We start from the raw sequence: 19,680 nt of genomic DNA, 5'->3' as shown, positions 1-19,680 counted from the left end.
TGTGATCCTATAGTTATTTTGTTCTATACTGTTACCTGGAGGCATCTGTGTGGGGTTGAAGCCAGCGGGCAGGAAGGAAGGGGGTCCACCGGGGGTGAGAGAGGGGGTTGGGGGGCCAGGGGGACCACCCACAGACCCTATTGGCTGGACTGGAGGCACCTGGAGACACACAGAAACACAAGAATATCCCTGTTAAGACGAGATCAACTTTCTCCGTTTCAACTGTTCTGAGGGCAAAGGAGGGGGGACTTCAATATTAGGAAGGTGTTCTTAATGTTTTGTTCACTCGGTGCATGTGGAGTGCATAACAAACATTATAAATGTTACACAGTACACCCCCCCAACATGTTGCACAACGCACATAATTAAGCAATTAAGGCTTGAACACCTGAACCATCATTGTCAATAACACACGGCCAAGGAATGCTCTTAAAATGACCCAATGAACACACGGCCAAGGAATGCTCTTAAAATGACCCAATGAACACACGGCCAAGGAATGCTCTTAAAATGACCCAATGAACACACGCCAAGGAATGCTCTTAAAATGACCCAATGAACACACAGCCAAGGAATGCTCTTAAAATGACCCAATGAACACACAGCCAACAAGGAATGCTCTTAAAATGACCCAATGAACACACGGCCAAGGAATGACCTATTTCATACTCTTATATAAGGGGCTTCCACGATATTGTGATTTTTTTTGCCGCATACAAGTTAAAGTACTTGAACACAACCTTTTCAAGCTTCTTTTATTATTATTATTTAGCTTTGCTGTTATACTTAAAAGAACATCATGCTTGATTGGGGGGCGGCTGGTAGCCTCGTGGTTAGAGCCAGTAACCTAAAGGTTACTGAGCTGACAAGGTAAAAATCTGTCGTTCTGCCCCTGAACAAAGCAAGTTGACCCACTGTTCCCCGGTAGGCCGTCATTGTCAATAAGAATGTGTTAACTGACTTGCCTCGTTAAATAAAAGGTTACATTGAGCCGTTTTGTAATGTGGTGCCTGCATTTCCTCAAACTTTTATTTTAGCATTATAAACTAGGTGGTTCGAGCCCTGAATGCTGATTGGCTGACAGTCGTGGTATATCAGACCACGGGCATGACAAAACATTTACTGCTCTAATTACGTTGGTAACCAGTTTATAATAGCAATAAATCACCTCTGGGGTTTGTATATTGGCGTTGTGCCAAAGAACATCCTTAACTTAGTTGGCAATATACCAAACCCCCTCGTGCCTTATTGCTTAAATATACACTGTGTATTAAACATTAGGAGCACCTTCCTAATATTGGGTTGCAGCTCAATAACATTGCCCCTCAGAACAGCCTCATTTCGTCGGGGTCAGGGACTCTACAAGGTGTTGAAAGCGTTCCACAGGGATGCTGGCCCATGTTGACTCCAATGTTTCCCACAGTTGTGTCAAGTTGGCTGGATGTCCTTTGGGTGATGGAACCTTCTTGATACACACAGGAAACAGTTGAGCGTGAAAAACCCAGCAGCGTTGCAGTTCTTGACACACTCAAGCCAGTGCGCCTGGCACCTACTACCATACCCCCCCGTTCAAAGGAACTTCAATATTTTGTCTTGTTCATTCCCCCTCTGAATGGCACACAGACACAATCCATGTCTCAAGGCTTAAAAATCATTCTACTCCCCTTCTTCTACACTAATTGAAGTGGATTTAACAAGTGACATCAATAAGGGATCATAGATCTCACCTGGATTCACCTGGTCAGTCTATGTCATGGAAAGAGCAGGTGTTCCTAATATTTTGTACGCTGTGTGTGTATTTCATAGCATGTTTTTTTTGTCTGTAGGTGCCCAACATAACAGGTGTGTTTTGGCTCAGTCACTCATATTGAGGTCTATAGAGCCCGTTTCCATTCCTGATTGACAAACTCAAGAATATTACAGAATATGATGGTGCCACGTTGAAAGTCACTGAGCTCTTCAGTAAGGCCATTATACTGCCCATGTTGGAGATTGCGTGGCTGTGTGCTCAATTTTATACACCTGTTAGCATTGGGTGTGGCTGAAATAACCCAATCCACTCATTTGAAGGGGTGTCCACATACTTTTGGACACAGCTACTCATTCCAGGGTTTTTCTTTATTTTTTTTACTATTTTCTACATTGTAGAATAATGAAACATTAAAACTATAGTAACCAAAAGAATGTTACAAAAATTTAAATATATTTTATATATGAGATTCTTCAAAGTAGCCACCCTTTGCCTTGATTGACAGCTTTGCACACTCTTGGCATTCTCTCAACCAGCTTCACCTGGAATGCTTTCCCAACAGTCTTGGAGTTCCCACATATGCTGAGCACTTGTGGGCTAACTAGCAGTGTTTGCACTGAAAATGACATCTGGCTGCACACGTAGCTATCTATCCAGTTTGACTGTATCATACCGGAGTAGCTAGATGAGCAATGCCCATTGCCTGTATTATAAGTTAGCGGCGTGGCAGTTTCCCAATGTTTGGTGTTGACGATGAACTTTACTTAGCTAGCTAGCTATGCTTATTAGAAGAATGTAGCTAGCTAGGATATAGTGTCAACATTGATTTGCGGTGGATGATCTATAAAGCTATGGTGCAGGCTCGTTGGCTTGTAACTACTACTGACGGGTTGGCTAGCTAACTGGCTATAATAGCAGCCAAGGACATTTGCTAGTTTATTTGTTTGTGCTCTGATTTAGCTAACACAGATGACATCAGACATATGAAAAATCTTCCATAGCAAAAATATCCCAGGCTAGCTAGCTTCCTTTGCTTGTAGCTTGCTTCTCATCCGACTGGTGTTAGCTATCTAGCTACAACTGCTAGCCTGCTACTAGCTAGTTGCGGATTTTGAGCAGGCAAACAAGTGCTGGTTCTGTTTTTAAAACTCTTAAGGTTCAGCTGAAAAGATGTTAGCATTGTCAGAAATGCTACAAAAAGGTAGCACATCGTTTGTTCTTAAATAGAGAGAAATGAGGACGTGAGATAAGTTGATACATCTTGTAAAATCTGTTGCACCTACAAACTTGGTCAGAACTACATTTTAAGTCCAATGGTCACTTTATGGACACTATAGTCTAGTTTTAATCTGACATCTAAAATTTGAGCTAGGTAAACTATGAAAACTCAATTGCTAACGACCCTGTTAAAAAAATCTGCCATGTGTTTCTCGGTAACTGCTGGACGGCTCATGATGAGAAGCAGGGGGAGTGATGTGTACCTCCCAAGTTGATTTGCGAATTTTCATCGACATTGGTGTCATATTGGCTTACATTTGATAATAGGGAGATTTGTATTTAACATTGAGCTTCAACCTTATACATACTATAATATCATCAATGATACTATTTAGGCCTGTGTAGCATTTGCAAGGTCATCAACCGCTATTGTTTCAATTCAACTCAGGGTTAAACTAAAAAATATAGACAATACATAAGCCTAGGGATTCAAACTCTGGTTGATTAAAAATTGAATCTACCAGATAAAAATTCATATTTTAGATTTACGTCTGCATCTAAACCAACATTTTAGTTAAAGAATAAGACTAAATCAAATCAAAAACACACTTTAAAGTGCATTGATTTTGTCACATTCTACAACTTAGATTTTTTGGGTTGAGATGGAGATGTGAATCCAACAGAAATTATACATTTATAAGACACACTGGATATTGAATTGTGTCTGTTTGTCAACACAACCAAATATTAACATTTGAAGATGTATCTTCTGCTTGCATAGTTCCATCTGTACTACTGACTTAAACTGTAATTAAATCCAGACTAGCTACAAATTAATAATTGATATGTTGGATTCATCTCCTCCAAAAAAAAATCTAAGTTCAAGAATAGGAATAAATCAAATCATACTTTAAAGCTGCAGTATGTAACCTTTTGGGTGACCCGGACAAATTCAGCTATAGATCTGTCAATCTCATTGAAAGCCAGTCTAAGAAGCGGTAGATATGTTCTATATATCTGCAGTATGTACTCTATTTCTATGTTCTACATATCTATATGCTCTATTTCTATGTTCTACATATCTATATGCTCTATTTCTATGTTCTACATTTCTATGTTTCCCGTTCTTACGTTTCGTTTTGGCGTCTTTACCTTTCGTTTTTTGTACACCAGCTTTAAAAACAGCTGAAAATACAATATGTTTTTGGTTAAGGAAAATATATTTCACAGAGGTTTAGATGGTACAATAAATCTCTACACTGTACTTGCTTGTTTTTGTCCTATAAACTGAAATTCGGCAAACTTTTCTAATATTAGCAAACAGGAAATGGCAGAGAGCGATTTCTGCATTGTTCACCTTTTGAAAGCACTTTAAATAAAGATTTGATTTAGTCCAATGATTTATCTTTGATTTTTTTGGTTGAGATGGAGATGTGAATTTCAACATAATAAATTATTAATTCATAAAGTTAGTGGCACCGAAGACACGTCTCCTTTAAAATGTTAAAGGAGCTTCTACACCTGCATTGCTTGCTGTTTGGGGGGTTTTAGGCTGGGTTTCTGTATAAGCACTTTGAGATATCAGCTGATGTACGAAGGGCTATATAAATACATTTGATTTGATTTGATTAATATTCGGTTGCTTTGTCAACCAAACAACCAAATATAGTAGATAACTTTAGGCTTTAGGTTCTAACAAACTAATGGAACGGTATTTATTCAACCTTTAAAATAAAAACAAATACCACATCCATGGCGACTGAGGTTATTGTAACTATAAATGTGTCCTTGTGCAATAATAGAAAACGTGCATGTTTCAAGATAGCGTGCAAAGGTCGCAGGTCGCTGGAGATCTTCACAATCGCTGTAATAATCTGTAATAATCTGTAATAATCTGTAATAATCTGTAATAATCTGTAATAATCTGTAATAATCTGTAATAATCTGTGTAGAATATTGAACAGCGTTGATCACATCGCACCATGTACTTTAATGTCATCTCATTCTCAACTGCAATCCAGGTTATTGGGTTGTGCTATTAGATGAAGCACAGTGATAACACATTGAGTTGATGTATAAATACAAAATATCTGACATTGTGTTCCCATTTTTAACTTTGTTGTGCTTTTAAAATGGCTGTGCAGTGATAACACATTTGCATGACAATTACACAAATCTGACATTGTTTTTCCAGTTGGAATTCGGTTGTGCTTTTACCCTGAACAAAAATATAAATCCAACAATTTCAAAGATTGTACTGAGTTACAGTTCATATGAGGAAATCGCTCTATTGAAATAGATTCATTAGGCCCTAATATATGGAATTCACATGACTGAGAACACAGATATGCATCTGTTGGTCACAGATACCTTAAAGAAGTAGGGGCGTGGATCAAAAAACCAGTCAGTATTTGGTGTCACCACCATTTACCTCATTCAGCACGACCACATCTCCTTCACATAGAGTTGATCAGGCTGTTGATTGTGGCCTGTGGAATGTTTCCCCAGTCTTCTTCAATGGTTGTGTGAAGTTGGCAGATTTCGGAGGGGGGGACATGCTGTTGTAACAGTTTAACTTTAGTCCGACTCCTCGCCCCCCTACCCGGGCTCGAACCAGGGACCCTCTGCACACAGACAAGTCACCCACGAAGCATCGTTACCCATCGCTCCACAAAAGCCGCGGCCCTTGCAGAGCAAGAGGAACCACTACTTCAAGGTCTCAGAGCAAGTGACGTCACCGATTGAAACACTATTAGCGCACACCACCGCCTAACTAGCTAGCCATTTCACATTGGTTACACTGTCATACACATCGATCCATGGGTGACATGCCTGGTGAGTATTTTGCCCATAGAATAACTGGGACATTATCAACTTCCAGGAATTGTGTAAAGATCCTTGCGACATGGGGCATTGCATTATCATGCTGAAACACGAGGTGGTGGTGGCGGATGAATGGCACGACAATGGGGCCTCAGGATCTCGTCACAGTAACTCTGTGCATTCAAATTGCTAATCGATAAAAATGCAATTGTATTCATTGTCCACAGCTTATGCCTGCCCATACCATAACCCCACCATGGGGCACTCTGTTCACAACGCTGACATCAGCAAACCGCTCGCTCACACAACGCCATACACCTGGTCTGCCATCTGCCCGGTACAGTTGAAACTGGGATTAATCCGTGAAGAGCACACTTCTCCAGCGTGCCAGTGGCCAATCAAAGGTGAGTATTTACCCACTGAAGTCGGTTACGACACCGAACTGCAGTCAAGTCAAGACCCTGGTGAGGACGACGAGCAAGTTTCACAGACGGTTTCTGACAGTTGGTGCAGAAGTTCTTTGGCTTGTGCAAACACAGTTTCAACTGCTGTCCAGGTGGCTGGTCTCAGACAATCCCGCAGCTGAAGAAGACCAATGTGGAAGTCCTGGGCTGGCGTGGTTACACTGCCAAATTCACTAAAACGACATTGGAGGCAATTTACGGTAGAGAAATTAACATAAAATGATCTGGCAACAGCTCTTGTGGACATTCCTGCAGTCAGCATGCCAAATGCATGCTCCCTCAACCTGAGACATTGTGTTGCGTGACAAAACTGCACACTTTAAGAGTTGCCTTTTGTCCCCCAGCACAAGGTGCACCTGTGTAAAATCAGCTTCTTGATATGCCACACCTGTCAGGTGGATGGATTATCTTGGTAAAGGAGAAATGCTCTGACAGGGATGTAAACAAATTTGTGCACAGAATTTGAGAGAAATAAAGCATTTTGTGCGTATGGACATTTTCTAGTAAACTTTTATTTCAGTACATGAAAAATGTGACCAACACATTAACAAGTTGTGTTTGTATTATTGTTCAGTATAAATAGTTGAAAACACAGTAATCTCTGTTAACCCAGAAGTAATTTGGTCACCTGCTTGATTAACTGCAGTCTACACGCAGGCAGTGGTGTACTTACCATTAGGCAGAAGAGGCAAAGTGCCTCAGGACTCACATCATCAAGGGGTCTTGTGAACAGGGAATAAACCCCCCAAAATATACAACAGTGCACGGTTGGGATGCTGGAATTATTTTTGGATGAACGTACGAAGGTAACCTACTTTTTGAAGTGATTTGTTTGACAATCCGATGAAAAAGTTTGTGGTCTGGTTGTGGTCATGGCACATTAAAAAGGTAATGGATATTATTATTATTCGTTTTTTTAACAGTTAAAGTACATGTCTTTACTATAAAAACCCATTGGGGGGGGAAAATGTGGGTACAGAAGCTGCCCGAGCGAGATTCAAAAGCATAGTAATAATGCACTGGGATTTCAACAGACTTCTGGCTGTCTTTTTAGGTGAATTAAAAAAAGGTTGAATCTCATTGATCAACGTCCCAACCAAATATTACCCACATTTCCACATTGAATTTTAAAAATTTATTTTGTACCTTTTTTTTTTTTTTTTTTTACATTTATTTAACTAGGCAAGTCAGTTACGAACAAATTCTTATTTTCAATGACGGCCTAGGAACAGTGGGTTCACTGCCTTGTTCAGCTCGGGGGTTTGAACTTACAGTCCAACAATCTAACCACCCTGCCGCCCCAGGGTAGCCTAAACGACGTGGTGTGCCCAGTGGGATGATACTGTGGGGTCTGAACTGGCATCTGGAGGGCTGTTGGTGTCATATCCTTGACACACTCTCCTACCGCTGTGCCCTTTGGCAAGGCTCTTAAGCCCCAAAATAGCTCCTGGGACACGGCAATGTGGCTGACAAATATGTGTGTTTGTGTGTTGTCTGGGGGGGGGGGAGAAGAGCAGAATACCACTTTCTGGTGTCACAAATGGACAAAAATAGTTGTATTGTTTACAGCACCCATGTTATGGCATCACATAGTGGAGGCTGGTGGGAGGAGCTGTAGGAGGACAGGCTCATTGTAATGGAGGCTGGTAGGAGGAGCTGTAGGAGGACAGGCTCATTGTAATGGAGGCTGGTAGGAGGAGCTGTAGGAGGACAGGCTCATTGTAATGGCTAGAATGGGATAAACAGTAACAAAACATACGGAAACCACATTTGACTCCGTTATATTAATTCCAGCCATTACAATGAGCCTGTCCTCCTCCTACCAACTCCATTACAATGAGCCCGTCCTCCTCCTACCAACTCCATTACAATGAGCCCGTCCTCCTCCTACCAGCCTCCATTACAATGAGCCCATCCTCCTCCTACCAGCCTCCATTACAATGAGCCCGTCCTCTTCCTACCAGCCTCCATTACAATGAGCCCGTCCTCCTCCTACCAACTCCATTACAATGAGCCCGTCCTCCTCCTACCAGCCTCCATTACAATGAGCCCATCCTCCTCCTACCAGCCTCCATTACAATGAGCCCGTCCTCCTCTTACCAGCCTCCATTACAATGAGCCCGTCCTCCTCCTACCAGCCTCCATTACAATGAGCCCGTCCTCCTCCTACCAACCCCCATTACAATGAGCCCGTCCTCCTCCTACCAACTCCCATTACAATGAGCCCGTCCTCCTCCTTACCAACTCCATTACAATGAGCCCGTCCTCCTCCTTTACCAGCCTCCACTGCAGTGAACAGGGAAGTAAACCCAGCTGTTACCGACGTCAGAACTCAAATCCTCAGTGCTTTAGGTGCCAGTTGTAGACGGGCCGTAGATAATATCCTGACCATACGCCACTCTTTACAGGTGAGTATGCAGTCAATACTCATCACCTGATTTAACGTTGAAACAACACACTCCAGTATTACTTCAATTTACATTAATTGTGAGTTTAAAGAAGTGCCATGCTATCGCTACTGACAAAAACACACTCCTCTTCTAGTTGGGGTCATGAGCATGTCTAGTATTTAAAGACTTGATTCAGAGAGTCAAATGAGCTATAGTTACCCAGTGTGTCAGTGCACTGCAATAAGCAATGGTGTGCTTTGAGAAATATTCTGTATAGACACTGATGGAAGACGATCTTGGCCATGTTCTGTTATAATCTCCACCCGGCACAGCCAGAAGAGGACTGGCCACCCCTCATAGCCTGGTTCCTCTCTACCCGGCACAGCCAGAAGAGGACTGGCCACCCCTCAGAGCCTGGTTCCTATCTACCTGGCACAGCCAGAAGAGGACTGGCCACCCCTCAGAGCCTGGTTCCTCTCTACCCGGCACAGCCAGAAGAGGACTGGCCACCCCTCATAGCCTGGTTCCTCTCTAGGTTTCTTCCTAGGTTCTCTGGCATTTCTAGGGAGTTTTTCCTAGCCACCGTGCTTCTACACCTGCATTACTTGCTGTTTGGGGGTTTTAGGCTGGGTTTCTGTACAGCACTTTTGAGACATCAGCTGATGTAAGAAGGGTTTTTATAAATAAATTTGATTAGAATAAGACTGCAGTGACATGCAGATAGATGCAAGGCATTTGTGACCGTCTGACAAGCGCCAAGGGACGACCAGACCAGAGAGAATAGGTCCTCACTGTTTCAGTTGTAATTCTCCCATCAAGAGACTTTGCTGACTAGGTTGTGCTGCAGTTCCACAACGGTGATAACAGACCCTTAGCTCATGTCATAGATGTTGCAGGGTTGTTTAATGAACTCGTCTCCTCGAGTTCTACCCAGCCCTGCTGGTTATAGACGTTTCTCCCCTGGCACCTACTTGATCAATGAATGTCACTGATTGGTTGGAGTATCCACACCTGAGGGATTCTCCCACTGCCAAGCTGAACCGAGTCAAGTTGTCCTCAGCTGGCCTGAGTATTGGCGCCAGCAGTTTGGTTCGAGCAGGTGAAAGGGGTGTGAAAGGGGTACTGGTTTACCCAGGTAGAAATCAGTCCTTGGTTAAAAGGCAAGGACAAACAATGAGCAGGTGTGGAGCCCTGCTGGAAGGATGGAAACGGTTCAGATCATAAGTTCTGACAGATGTACTCAGGTGTGGACTAAGCATTTGATCATGGATTTGTTTTCTCTCTCTCTCTCCAAAACATCAAATTGAGATTTTATATGATAATAGTATCTTACTTGATATGGTGTTTTCATAATATATGCCAAATTGCCAATTAGCAGATGCTTTTATCCAAAGCGCCTGACATTAGTGCACTTATAAGTTTTCATATCGATCGCTCCAGCGGGAATCGAACCCACAACCCCGATGATGCAAATCAACATGTTCTACCAACTGTAGGAGCCACACGGGACCACTTCTAAAAAGAAGAATCAGTTGTTACCTGTAGTACGCCATATATGGTCAACACGTCTGTTATGTTCAAGTTGTAGAATACGGTTCAAAAGCAAGGTAGCTATGGATACGGTTACCGCTGGCGTCGGTAATTATGTTTCATAGTAGGCTATGTGAGTTTAAAAAATAAATAAAAATGTCTGTGCCAAAAGTGATTGGTCTAACACACACACCTGAATCAACTAATCATGGGCTTATTGAAGCACCTGGGGTCAGGCTGGACAGGAACAAATATGCAGTCCTGTGGGTCCACGGGAACAGGCTTGAAAAACACTTATTGTACAGGGGTCCTATTCAGAAATGTTGTGATACCTTCAGATATTGTTAACATCCCTCAATCAACTCCCTCAATCATCCCTCAATCAACAGGATACCCCTGTTTGATCACAAATTCACACAAAACGGGTGTATTTCTATCAATTAAGAATGATTAATAAACAAATGAGATTCATACATATACATTTTTTTTTAAAGGCATTATCATCCCTTTTACTTACTGAACTTGGGAGTTCTCTTCAGTTTTCTATTGCTTGTCTATATGTCTAATGTAACCGTTGCCACATATTGTTCATATTATTGAAGGGAAACGGTCAACAACAACAAATAAAAATAATATTAGTGGCTTGTACCACACTACCAGTAACCTACCTTTTAGTTTCATTGCATCCACATGACTTCTTTGTCCTTGGATTTAATTGGGGGCGATTTAATTTCATCAGCAACAGATACGAAAGGCTAAGAGGGACTTGCACACGAGCTGTGAGTTCATTGACAGTATTAAGTAGTTCAAAGCCAAACAAATAAAAGCTTTTTTTAAAAATCTGTAAATCAAACAATAACCAGTCACCCCTTTTAAGGTAAACAGCTTAGGGATTGGGGGGGGGGGGGGGGGGGGCGGGAGAAATGTAACCACTCTCAAATTCATAGAAGTGACTATGGATGAAAAGGACCGACGTCCATGAGATCAAAATGATAGGTTTTAACCACGTTTCGAAGCTATAAGTGTGTTAGTTTGCAAATTACATTGTTTACAAACGATGGGGGTAAAAAAAACACATGTACTGTGTATTTTGTGTTCTGATGGGGGTTAGACAGTTGAACTAAAGCTCATCAGGCATTTCTAAGTTATATTTGTCATGAATTAATGGGTATATATCATTAATATAGATAAAAAAATAGATGTAGCAATCACCGATCGCCACTAACTTCCCCTCCTTTGATAAAGACACCTGATTAGCAGGGCTGGGTAGAGTACTGAAACTCTGTACTCAAGTGAAAGTACCACTACTTCAAAATGACCGACTTGACTACATTAGAAGAGTTAGACCTACAAAACCAAGAGTTTTTTAAAAAAAAGTATTTACAGGAAACAAAGTAGACTAGACTAAATTACTTACTTTTCCCTGACGCCACGCCACGTGCCACCTCACTAGACGTGTGGTAAGTGGCATGTGTAATTCACCCCGTTCCTACCAATAACTTATATAAACCCTGGATTGCAGATGCTATGTATTGGCCAGTGAGAGGCTTTGAAGCCACCAGTAGCAGCAGTCCATAGAGATAGATAGAGGACTGATCTTTGTTTCTGTGCCATGACGGCATAGGCCGCGCCATTGAGGCAATCAATTTTCTTCTTTGCGATTGGGTGATCTCTCCTGATGACCCAGCTGGACATGACTGGTTGGGAGGATCAGCCAATGAAGTCTCACCCAGTGGACTAAATTAAAATGGCGGAAGCCCTCATGGCACTGCACGTGATAAACAGACTTTTGGTCACTAGAGCTCTCTATCGTTCTCTATGGAGCAGTCCTCCATGCTAGGAATGAATGGAATTCTACAGTATTTCAATGAACATTTATTAAAAAGGTCAAAATGACATGTTAAATTATTTTTGCCGTTGTAGTGAGGACAGTAACATTAGTACTCTCTAAAAACAACAAAAAAGGAAATTTAAAGGAAAAAGTTTTATATTTCTCATTTAGCTCGCATAATGTACATTTAAAGTATGCATGAATGTGTCTGTAATTAGAATAAAATGTGTCAATGTAGACATTTAAATTATTTCTATAGCTTCCCAAACATTTTTTTTTACACAATGGAGTACCAAGATGGCTGCATGGTGGCTTCAACACAGCAACACCTGTCAGCCATCCAGGGTTTATACACATCATTGGTTTGCTACAAAAGGAGAGTTTGTATTTATAATGGATCCCCATTAGCTGTTGCCAGCTCCTCTTCCTGGGGACCGGCAGAATTAAGGCCATTTTTTTTATTTTAATTAAACATTACAATACATTCACAGATTTCACAATACACTGTGTGCCTTCAGGCCCCTACTTTCCCCACTAAAGGGAAAGGGGGGAGACCTAGTCAGTTGTACAACTGAATGCCTTCAACTGAAAATGTGTCTTCCGCATTTAAAAACAACCCCTCTGAATCAGAGGGGTACGGGAGGCTGCCATAACCGACAACCCCATCTTCCACGTCAACTGCCCGGCTCACCACATATCCACAGTACAAAATCCACGTGTACATGTGTGTATTGTGCGTATGCATGTGTCTGTTTTTGTTGCTTCCATTTTTCCATAATGTGTATTTTTATGTATTTACAATTCAATTCTACTGCTTGCATCTTGACTCTATTCCTGATGTGGAATCGAGTTCCATGTAGTCATGGCTCTATGTAGTACTGTGGAATAGAGTTCCATGTAGTCATGGCTCTATGTAGTACTGTGGAATAGAGTTCCATGTAGTCATGGCTCTGTGTAGTACTGTGGAATAGAGTTCCATGTAGTCATGGCTCTATGTAGTACTGTGGAATAGAGTTCCATGTAGTCATGGCTCTATGTAGTAACTGTGGAATAGAGTTCCATGTAGTCATGGCTCTCTGTAGTACTGTGGAATAGAGTTCCATGTAGTCATGGCTCTATGTAGTACTGTGGAATAGAGTTCCATGTAGTCATGGCTCTCTGTAGTACTGTGGAATAGAGTTCCATGTAGTCATGGCTCTATGTAGTACTGTGGAATAGAGTTCCATGTAGTCATGGCTCTATGTAGTACTGTGGAATAGAGTTCCATGTAGTCATGGCTCTATGTAGTACTGTGGAATAGAGTTCCATGTAGTCATGGCTCTATGTAGTACTGTGGAATAGAGTTCCATGTAGTCATGGCTCTATGTAGTACTGTGGAATAGAGTTCCATGTAGTCATGGCTCTATGTAGTACTGTGGAATAGAGTTCCATGTAGTCATGGCTCTATGTAGTACTGTGGAATAGAGTTCCATGTAGTCATGGCTCTATGTAGTACTGTTCACCTCCCATAGTCTGTTCTGGACTTGGGGACTTTGAAGAGATGATTGGTTGGGGTGTCTTGTGGGGTATCTGAGCTGTGCGCCAGTAGCTCAAAACAGACAGCACAGCGCATTCAACATTTCAATACCTCTAATAAATACAAGTAGTGATGAAGTCAATCTCTCTTCCACTTTCAACCAGGAGAGATTGACATGCATATTATTAATATTAGCTCTCTGTGTACATCCAAGGGCCAGCTGTGATGGCCTGTTCTGAGATAATTGCAATTTTTCCGAGTCCCTTTTTGTGGCACCTGACCACACGACTGAACAGTAGTCAAGGTGCGACAAAAGTAGAGTCTGTAGGATCTGCATTGTTGATTGTGCTGTTAAGAAGGTAGAAACTAGGGCCTGTAGGACCTGTCTTGTTGATAGTGCTGTTAAGAAGGTAGAAACTAGGGCCTGTAGGACCTGCCTTGTTGATAGTGTTGTTAAGAAGGTAGAAACTAGGGCCTGTAGGACCTGCCTTGTTGATAGTGTTGTTAAGAAGGTAGAAACTAGGGCCTGTAGGACCTGCCTTGTTGATAGTGTTGTTAAGAAGGTAGAGCAGCGCTTTATTATGGACAGACTCCTCCCCATCTTAGTTACTGTTGTATCAATATGTTTTGACCATGACAGTTTACAATCCAAGGTTACTCCAAGCAGTTTAGTCACCTCACTCAACTAGCTCAACTACCACATGATTTATTAAAAGATTTAGTTGAGAATTAGGGTTCAGTGAAGTATAATGCTTTAAATTTTAATATTTAGGACTAACTTATTTCTTGCCAACCACTCTGAAACTAAGTGCAACTCTTTGTTAAGTGTTGCAGTCATTTCAGTCGCTGTGGTATTTGACGTGTATAGTGTTGGGTCATCCGCATACATAGACACACTTTCCTCAAACCATTCCAGTGTTTTACTTGCTATATTGTATTTACTTCGCCACCGTGGCCTTTTTTTTTTTGCCTTTACCTCCCTTATCTCACCTCACTTGCTCACATTGAATATAGACTTATTTTTCTACTGTATTATTGACTAATGTTTGTTTTACTCCATGTGTGTAACTGTGTTGTGTCGAACTGCTTTGCTTTATCTTGGCCAGGTCGCAATTGTAAATGAGAACGTGTTGCCTACCTGGTTGAATAAAAAATGTAAAAATAAAAATTTAAAAGCCAGTGTCATGTCATTAATAAAGATTGAAAAAAGTACAAATGGGCCTAGACAGCTGCCCTGGGGAATTCCTGATTCTACCTGGACTATGTTAGAGAGGCTTCCATCAAAGAACACCCTCTGTGGTCTGTTTTTCCAGCAGCAGACTATGATAGAAAATGTCAAAAGCCACACTGAAGTCTAACACAACAGCCCCCAATCTTTTTATCGTCAATTTCTCTCAGCCAAATCAGTCGTTTGTGTAAGAGTAGTGCTTGTTTAATGTCCTTCCCTAGAAGCGTGCTGAAAGTTCGTCAATTTGTTTACTGTAAAATAGCCTTGTATCTGGTCAAACACAATTTTTTCCAAAAGTTTACTAAGGGTTGGTAACAGGCTGATTGGTCGACTATTTGAGCCAGTAAAGTTTTTTTTTACTATTATTAAGTAACAGAATGACTTTTGCTTCCCTCCAGGCTTGAGGGCAAATAGGAGTTGCAATATTGTCCGCTACTACCCTCAGTAATTTTCCATCCAAGTTATCAGACCCCGGTGGCTTGACATTGTTGTCTATCAACAATCATGTCACCTCTTCAAACACTCACTTTACAGAATTCAAAATTACAATTCCTCTCTTTCATAATTTGGATAGATATACTTGGTCGTGTAGGTTCAGTGTGTGTTGCTGGCATGTCATGCCTAAGTTTGCTAATCTTGCCAATGAAAAAATAATTAAAGTAGTTGGCAATATCAGTTGGTTTTGTGATGAATGAGCCATCATGAATGATGGAGCGGCGTTTGCCCTTGTGCCCAAAATTTCATTTAAGGTGCCCCAAATCTTTTTACTATCATTCTTTTTGTCATTTATCTTTGTTTCATAGTGTAGTTAATTATTTTTGATTCAGTTTAGTAACATGATTTCTCAATGTGCAGTATGTTTGCCAATCGGTTGTGCCGCCAGACTTATTTGGCAATCCGTTTGCCTCATCCCTCTCAATCATACAGTTTAAATTCCTCATCAATCCACGGGGATTTAACAGTTTACAGTCATTTTCTTAATAGGCGCATGCTTATTAGTAACTGGAATAAACAATTTCATTCAAGCGCAGTGTCTGTTCGCTCCTCATTACACGCCACGGACCAACAAATATTCTTTACATCAAATCTTCTTGTATGACCTCTTATACACTATATTAGGCCCAGCCTTTGGAACTTTCCTAGAAATGGCTACTATATTGTGATCACTACATCCAATGAATCTGGATACTGTTTTCAAGCACATTTCTGCATCATTATTAAAGATGTGATCAATACATGTTGATGATTTCATTCCTGTGCAGTTTGTAACTACCCTGGTAGGTTGACTGATAACCTGAACCAGGTTGCAGGCATTTGTTACAGTTTGAAGCTTTCTCTTGAGTGGGCAGCCTGACGAATGCCAGTCAATAATTAAATCTCCCAGAAAATATACCTTTCTGTAGACATCACATACATTATATCAAGCATTTCACACATTATACAGATACTGACTGTTAGCACTTGGTGGTCTATAGCAGCTTCCCACCAGAATGGGCTTTAGGTGAGGCAGATAAACCTGTAGCCATATTACTTCAACAGTATTTAACATGAGATCCTCATATTTTATACAGGAATGTGGTTCTGAATATAAAACAGCAACACTTCCACCATTGGCATTCCTATCTTTTCTGTAAATGTCATAACCTTGTATTGCTACCACTATCATCAACGGTATTAGGTAGTTGTTGGGAATTGTTAGATATTACTAGAAGCATTTCACTACACTCGCATTAACATCTGCTAACCATGTGTATGTGACCAATAAAATTTGATTTGACTGAGTGTCTGAGAGTTACTATCAAATTATTGATTTCACGAACCTTGCTTCTTAAGATACATACGTTAACGTGGGCTATTTTTTAGCACTTTTCTGTGATGCTTGCTTGTTTTCATTGCTTTACTGTGAAGCTTAGCAGAAGTAGACATGCTCATGTTATTTATGTTTGTGCAGGGTGAGCTGCACACAGTGGACTTCCTCCCCGGGCACACACGCCTCAGTGCTAACAGTATCAATCTGGTTCATAGGCACATGATTACTGCATACAACAGCTGTATGATCAGCAGAGGCATTCAGGACAGTTAGAGTGACATAAATTAGGCTACTTACATTGTGTCTTCCAACGCCCCTGGGATCATGTACATTTGCTGAAGCATTATGACAACTGTGGTAGGGATTAACTGAGCTGGGCTCGGGTCATTGATAAGTCATTGTTTCTACACAGCCTTATAGTGCGGTGACAGGAACCCAAATGATTTGGGTGGATCCCATCCTCCTTATAATGCTGTGAAAGGATCCATGAACCCACATGATTTGGGTGGATCCCATCCTCCTTATAATACGAGCTTCGTTTCCAGAAGGTATCGAAATTGTCAACAAAAGTTACATCCACAAGCATTGCAATAATCACGTAGCCAGTTGTGAAGAGAAAGAATTCTGCTCAAGTGTTCAATGCCACGATTCAGAGCCAGATATGATGGGTATTTTATTAGTGTCTAGCAGAGTCAATCAGCTCTTTAAAAATCCAGTTTCCAACTGTTCAGAGCTGCTCGTGACAACGCCATTAAAACCCACATGGGACTACGATAAAATAAATGTTAATGTCCTGGCGTAGTACGTTGTTCGGGTGCAGCTTAGTAATGTCATTTACTCAACCTCCGGGGTAGGACATTGTTTTTGTTGCCCCTGAAATCTGATCCAAGATCAGTTTTACATCTTTAGATAAGCTGATCCTAGATCTGTGACAATAAGCAACTTCCACCCAGCACGCCCCCCCCCCCCCCCCCGTATTTTAGTAGATAAGCTTTCCTATAGCTACAACATACAAACTGAGGATTATGAGCCCAAATAAAAATGTAATAAATTGGCAGACAAATGCGGATTGTAAAAGCTTAAACTCATGAATAGTTCACCATAAAATATAACACTCTCAGACTAGAATAACAATCATATCCTTATTGCTTATTTATCTGAGTAAAAAAATAAAATAATTAGTATGCTTAAAATCAAGTAAAATGCATATGAAAACTGTAGCGAGACTCATTCTGTACACCGAATCCAAAAAGGATCTCACCTAGTCAATGAAAGTAGCAGCAATGTTTAGGTGCTCAATATAGTGTTCATATGCATTTGCAAATTAAAAATGTACACTTCTGATAACATGAAACTGAATTCAATTCCAACATAACCAAACACAGCCATAGTGCCACTGCAGGGAGGTCGTGGGTAGAGGGAGATCTATCCTTACCCAGGTCTCAGATTCCACCGGTAGAGGATCCTGCGGTGGAGCTCCACCGTGGGGCCCACAGGCTGTCTGCCTCCTTCGTTCCTGCTAGACCCACAAACTCTAATGCCAGTGCGCACCCCCACCCCCCCTACAGGTGGTCAACAGTCTTATTGTTTCTACTTCCTGACGATTAAATGTAACCGAACTGAGAATATAACATTTGAGATCACTGTCAGGTAGATATGTTTCCTTACTGTTGAATAAATGTGTTTAGGAATCTCTTCAACTACGCAAAGTATGTAACTGTATGAATATTGTTTGATAAAGGCCTGAAAACCCCAGGGCTAGTGTGAGAGAGCAATGCTCATTTTATACATCGTGGTCAGCTGGGAGTCCTGGACATTAGAAAAACATTGTTTCAGCTCACCTCATGTATTTTGGCCCACAGAGAGCTCCTCACGAGAGCCCTACACAAATAAACACCGGGATATTGTAAATTGAGCAATAAAAGATATCTGATATCGCAGGAACAGCATTATGACAACTAAACAGCTGTTCTGCTCGGACGCCAATTTCAGGTCATTTGTGGCAACTTGAATTGTGATAGATTAGAGTAACTGTGGCTCGTTCATTTGTTTCTGCGACTTGCCCCCCCCCCCCCCCCCAATATGTCACGAGAACAATCCAGTAAATTCCGACAGGGGAGGGAGCGTCACCTTTACCTGGCAGCCATTGGAGAAGTTCCTCAGTATTAGTCCCAGCGAGGAACGGATCTGCGAAATCCATATTCCACGTCCAGAAACACTCACCTTCGTGAGGCCTCGTGACACTGACGATCCTGACACAGTGTCAATTGGAGCCACAGAACGGGACTACAAAAAAATACATTTTTTTTTTGTAAAGTAGTAGCCATCGCAGGTGTCTTTGTTGAAAGCTGTTCAGGGGCTAAAAGTATCATCTTCCAGGTTCACCTCATTCACCTACCTGGGTGATAACCTCAAGTTGTTTGGTTGATTGAAATAAAAGGCTGGCAAGATAAGACCAGTTGAGAAGCGTGAGAGTCAGTTTCAGGGTGGAGTCAGTTTCAGGGTTAGACTATGGCCCTGATACTGAACTAGGTGGTATGAAGGTTGAGTCGTAGTGAGCGGCAAACCTTTTGTCGCACCACAATATGTGGCATTCACAACTGTTCTAAGTTACAGATTGCAATAGAGGATGTTTAGGCAGGTTTGACAACGCATATTTTTACCTATATACATATTCTGTTGATAAAATATTCCAGAATTATTTTTAAACAGCAAAGATGACATTTAGACGGGATTATCGTCTCTTCCTTCTCGTGAGCATGTATTCATTAATCCCTAATTATAAATTTTATATATTTTTTTTTTATCTCAGGCCTGCTTCTGAAGACAAATCATAAACTCGTGTTGTGTTTGATTGCTCCACATGCCACAGCGTTCAGGTTCATGTTTGTTTGTGTGCAGGAACTAGGAACACAGTTACAAGCACAATTGTCCGTAGTAGTACAACTCTGATCTGCCTTGTACCAAGAAACAGCCTCTGGTACAAATTTATACATACACACACACACACACACACACACACACTGCAACTAACAGGTCAAACTTGATGTGAAGCCATCTGCTAAAAGCCTTTGAATAATAAATAATTTGATTATTTTTGTGTTGTGAGCATTACAGTGC

General features: G+C 41.3%; 1 protein-coding gene across 1 annotated transcript in view; it reads right to left on the bottom strand.

The window, feature by feature from the left end:
* Positions 1–19,680, bottom strand: part of LOC110508083 (SR-related and CTD-associated factor 4) — a 43,663-nt gene that overhangs the window by 1,589 nt on the left and 22,394 nt on the right. The window contains exon 13 of the mRNA XM_036964962.2: positions 36–159. Within this exon, the coding sequence (XP_036820857.2) occupies positions 36–159 (124 nt within the window). The remainder of the gene's footprint in view (positions 1–35; positions 160–19,680) is intronic.

The sequence above is a fragment of the Oncorhynchus mykiss genome, chromosome 27 (genome assembly GCF_057628025.1).
Source record: "Oncorhynchus mykiss isolate SJ-2025 chromosome 27, ASM5762802v1, whole genome shotgun sequence".
In the NCBI taxonomy this organism is placed as follows: Eukaryota; Metazoa; Chordata; class Actinopteri; order Salmoniformes; family Salmonidae; genus Oncorhynchus; species Oncorhynchus mykiss.
Note: the sequence above shows the minus strand (reverse complement) of the source record. Positions and strands in the feature narration are given on the sequence as shown.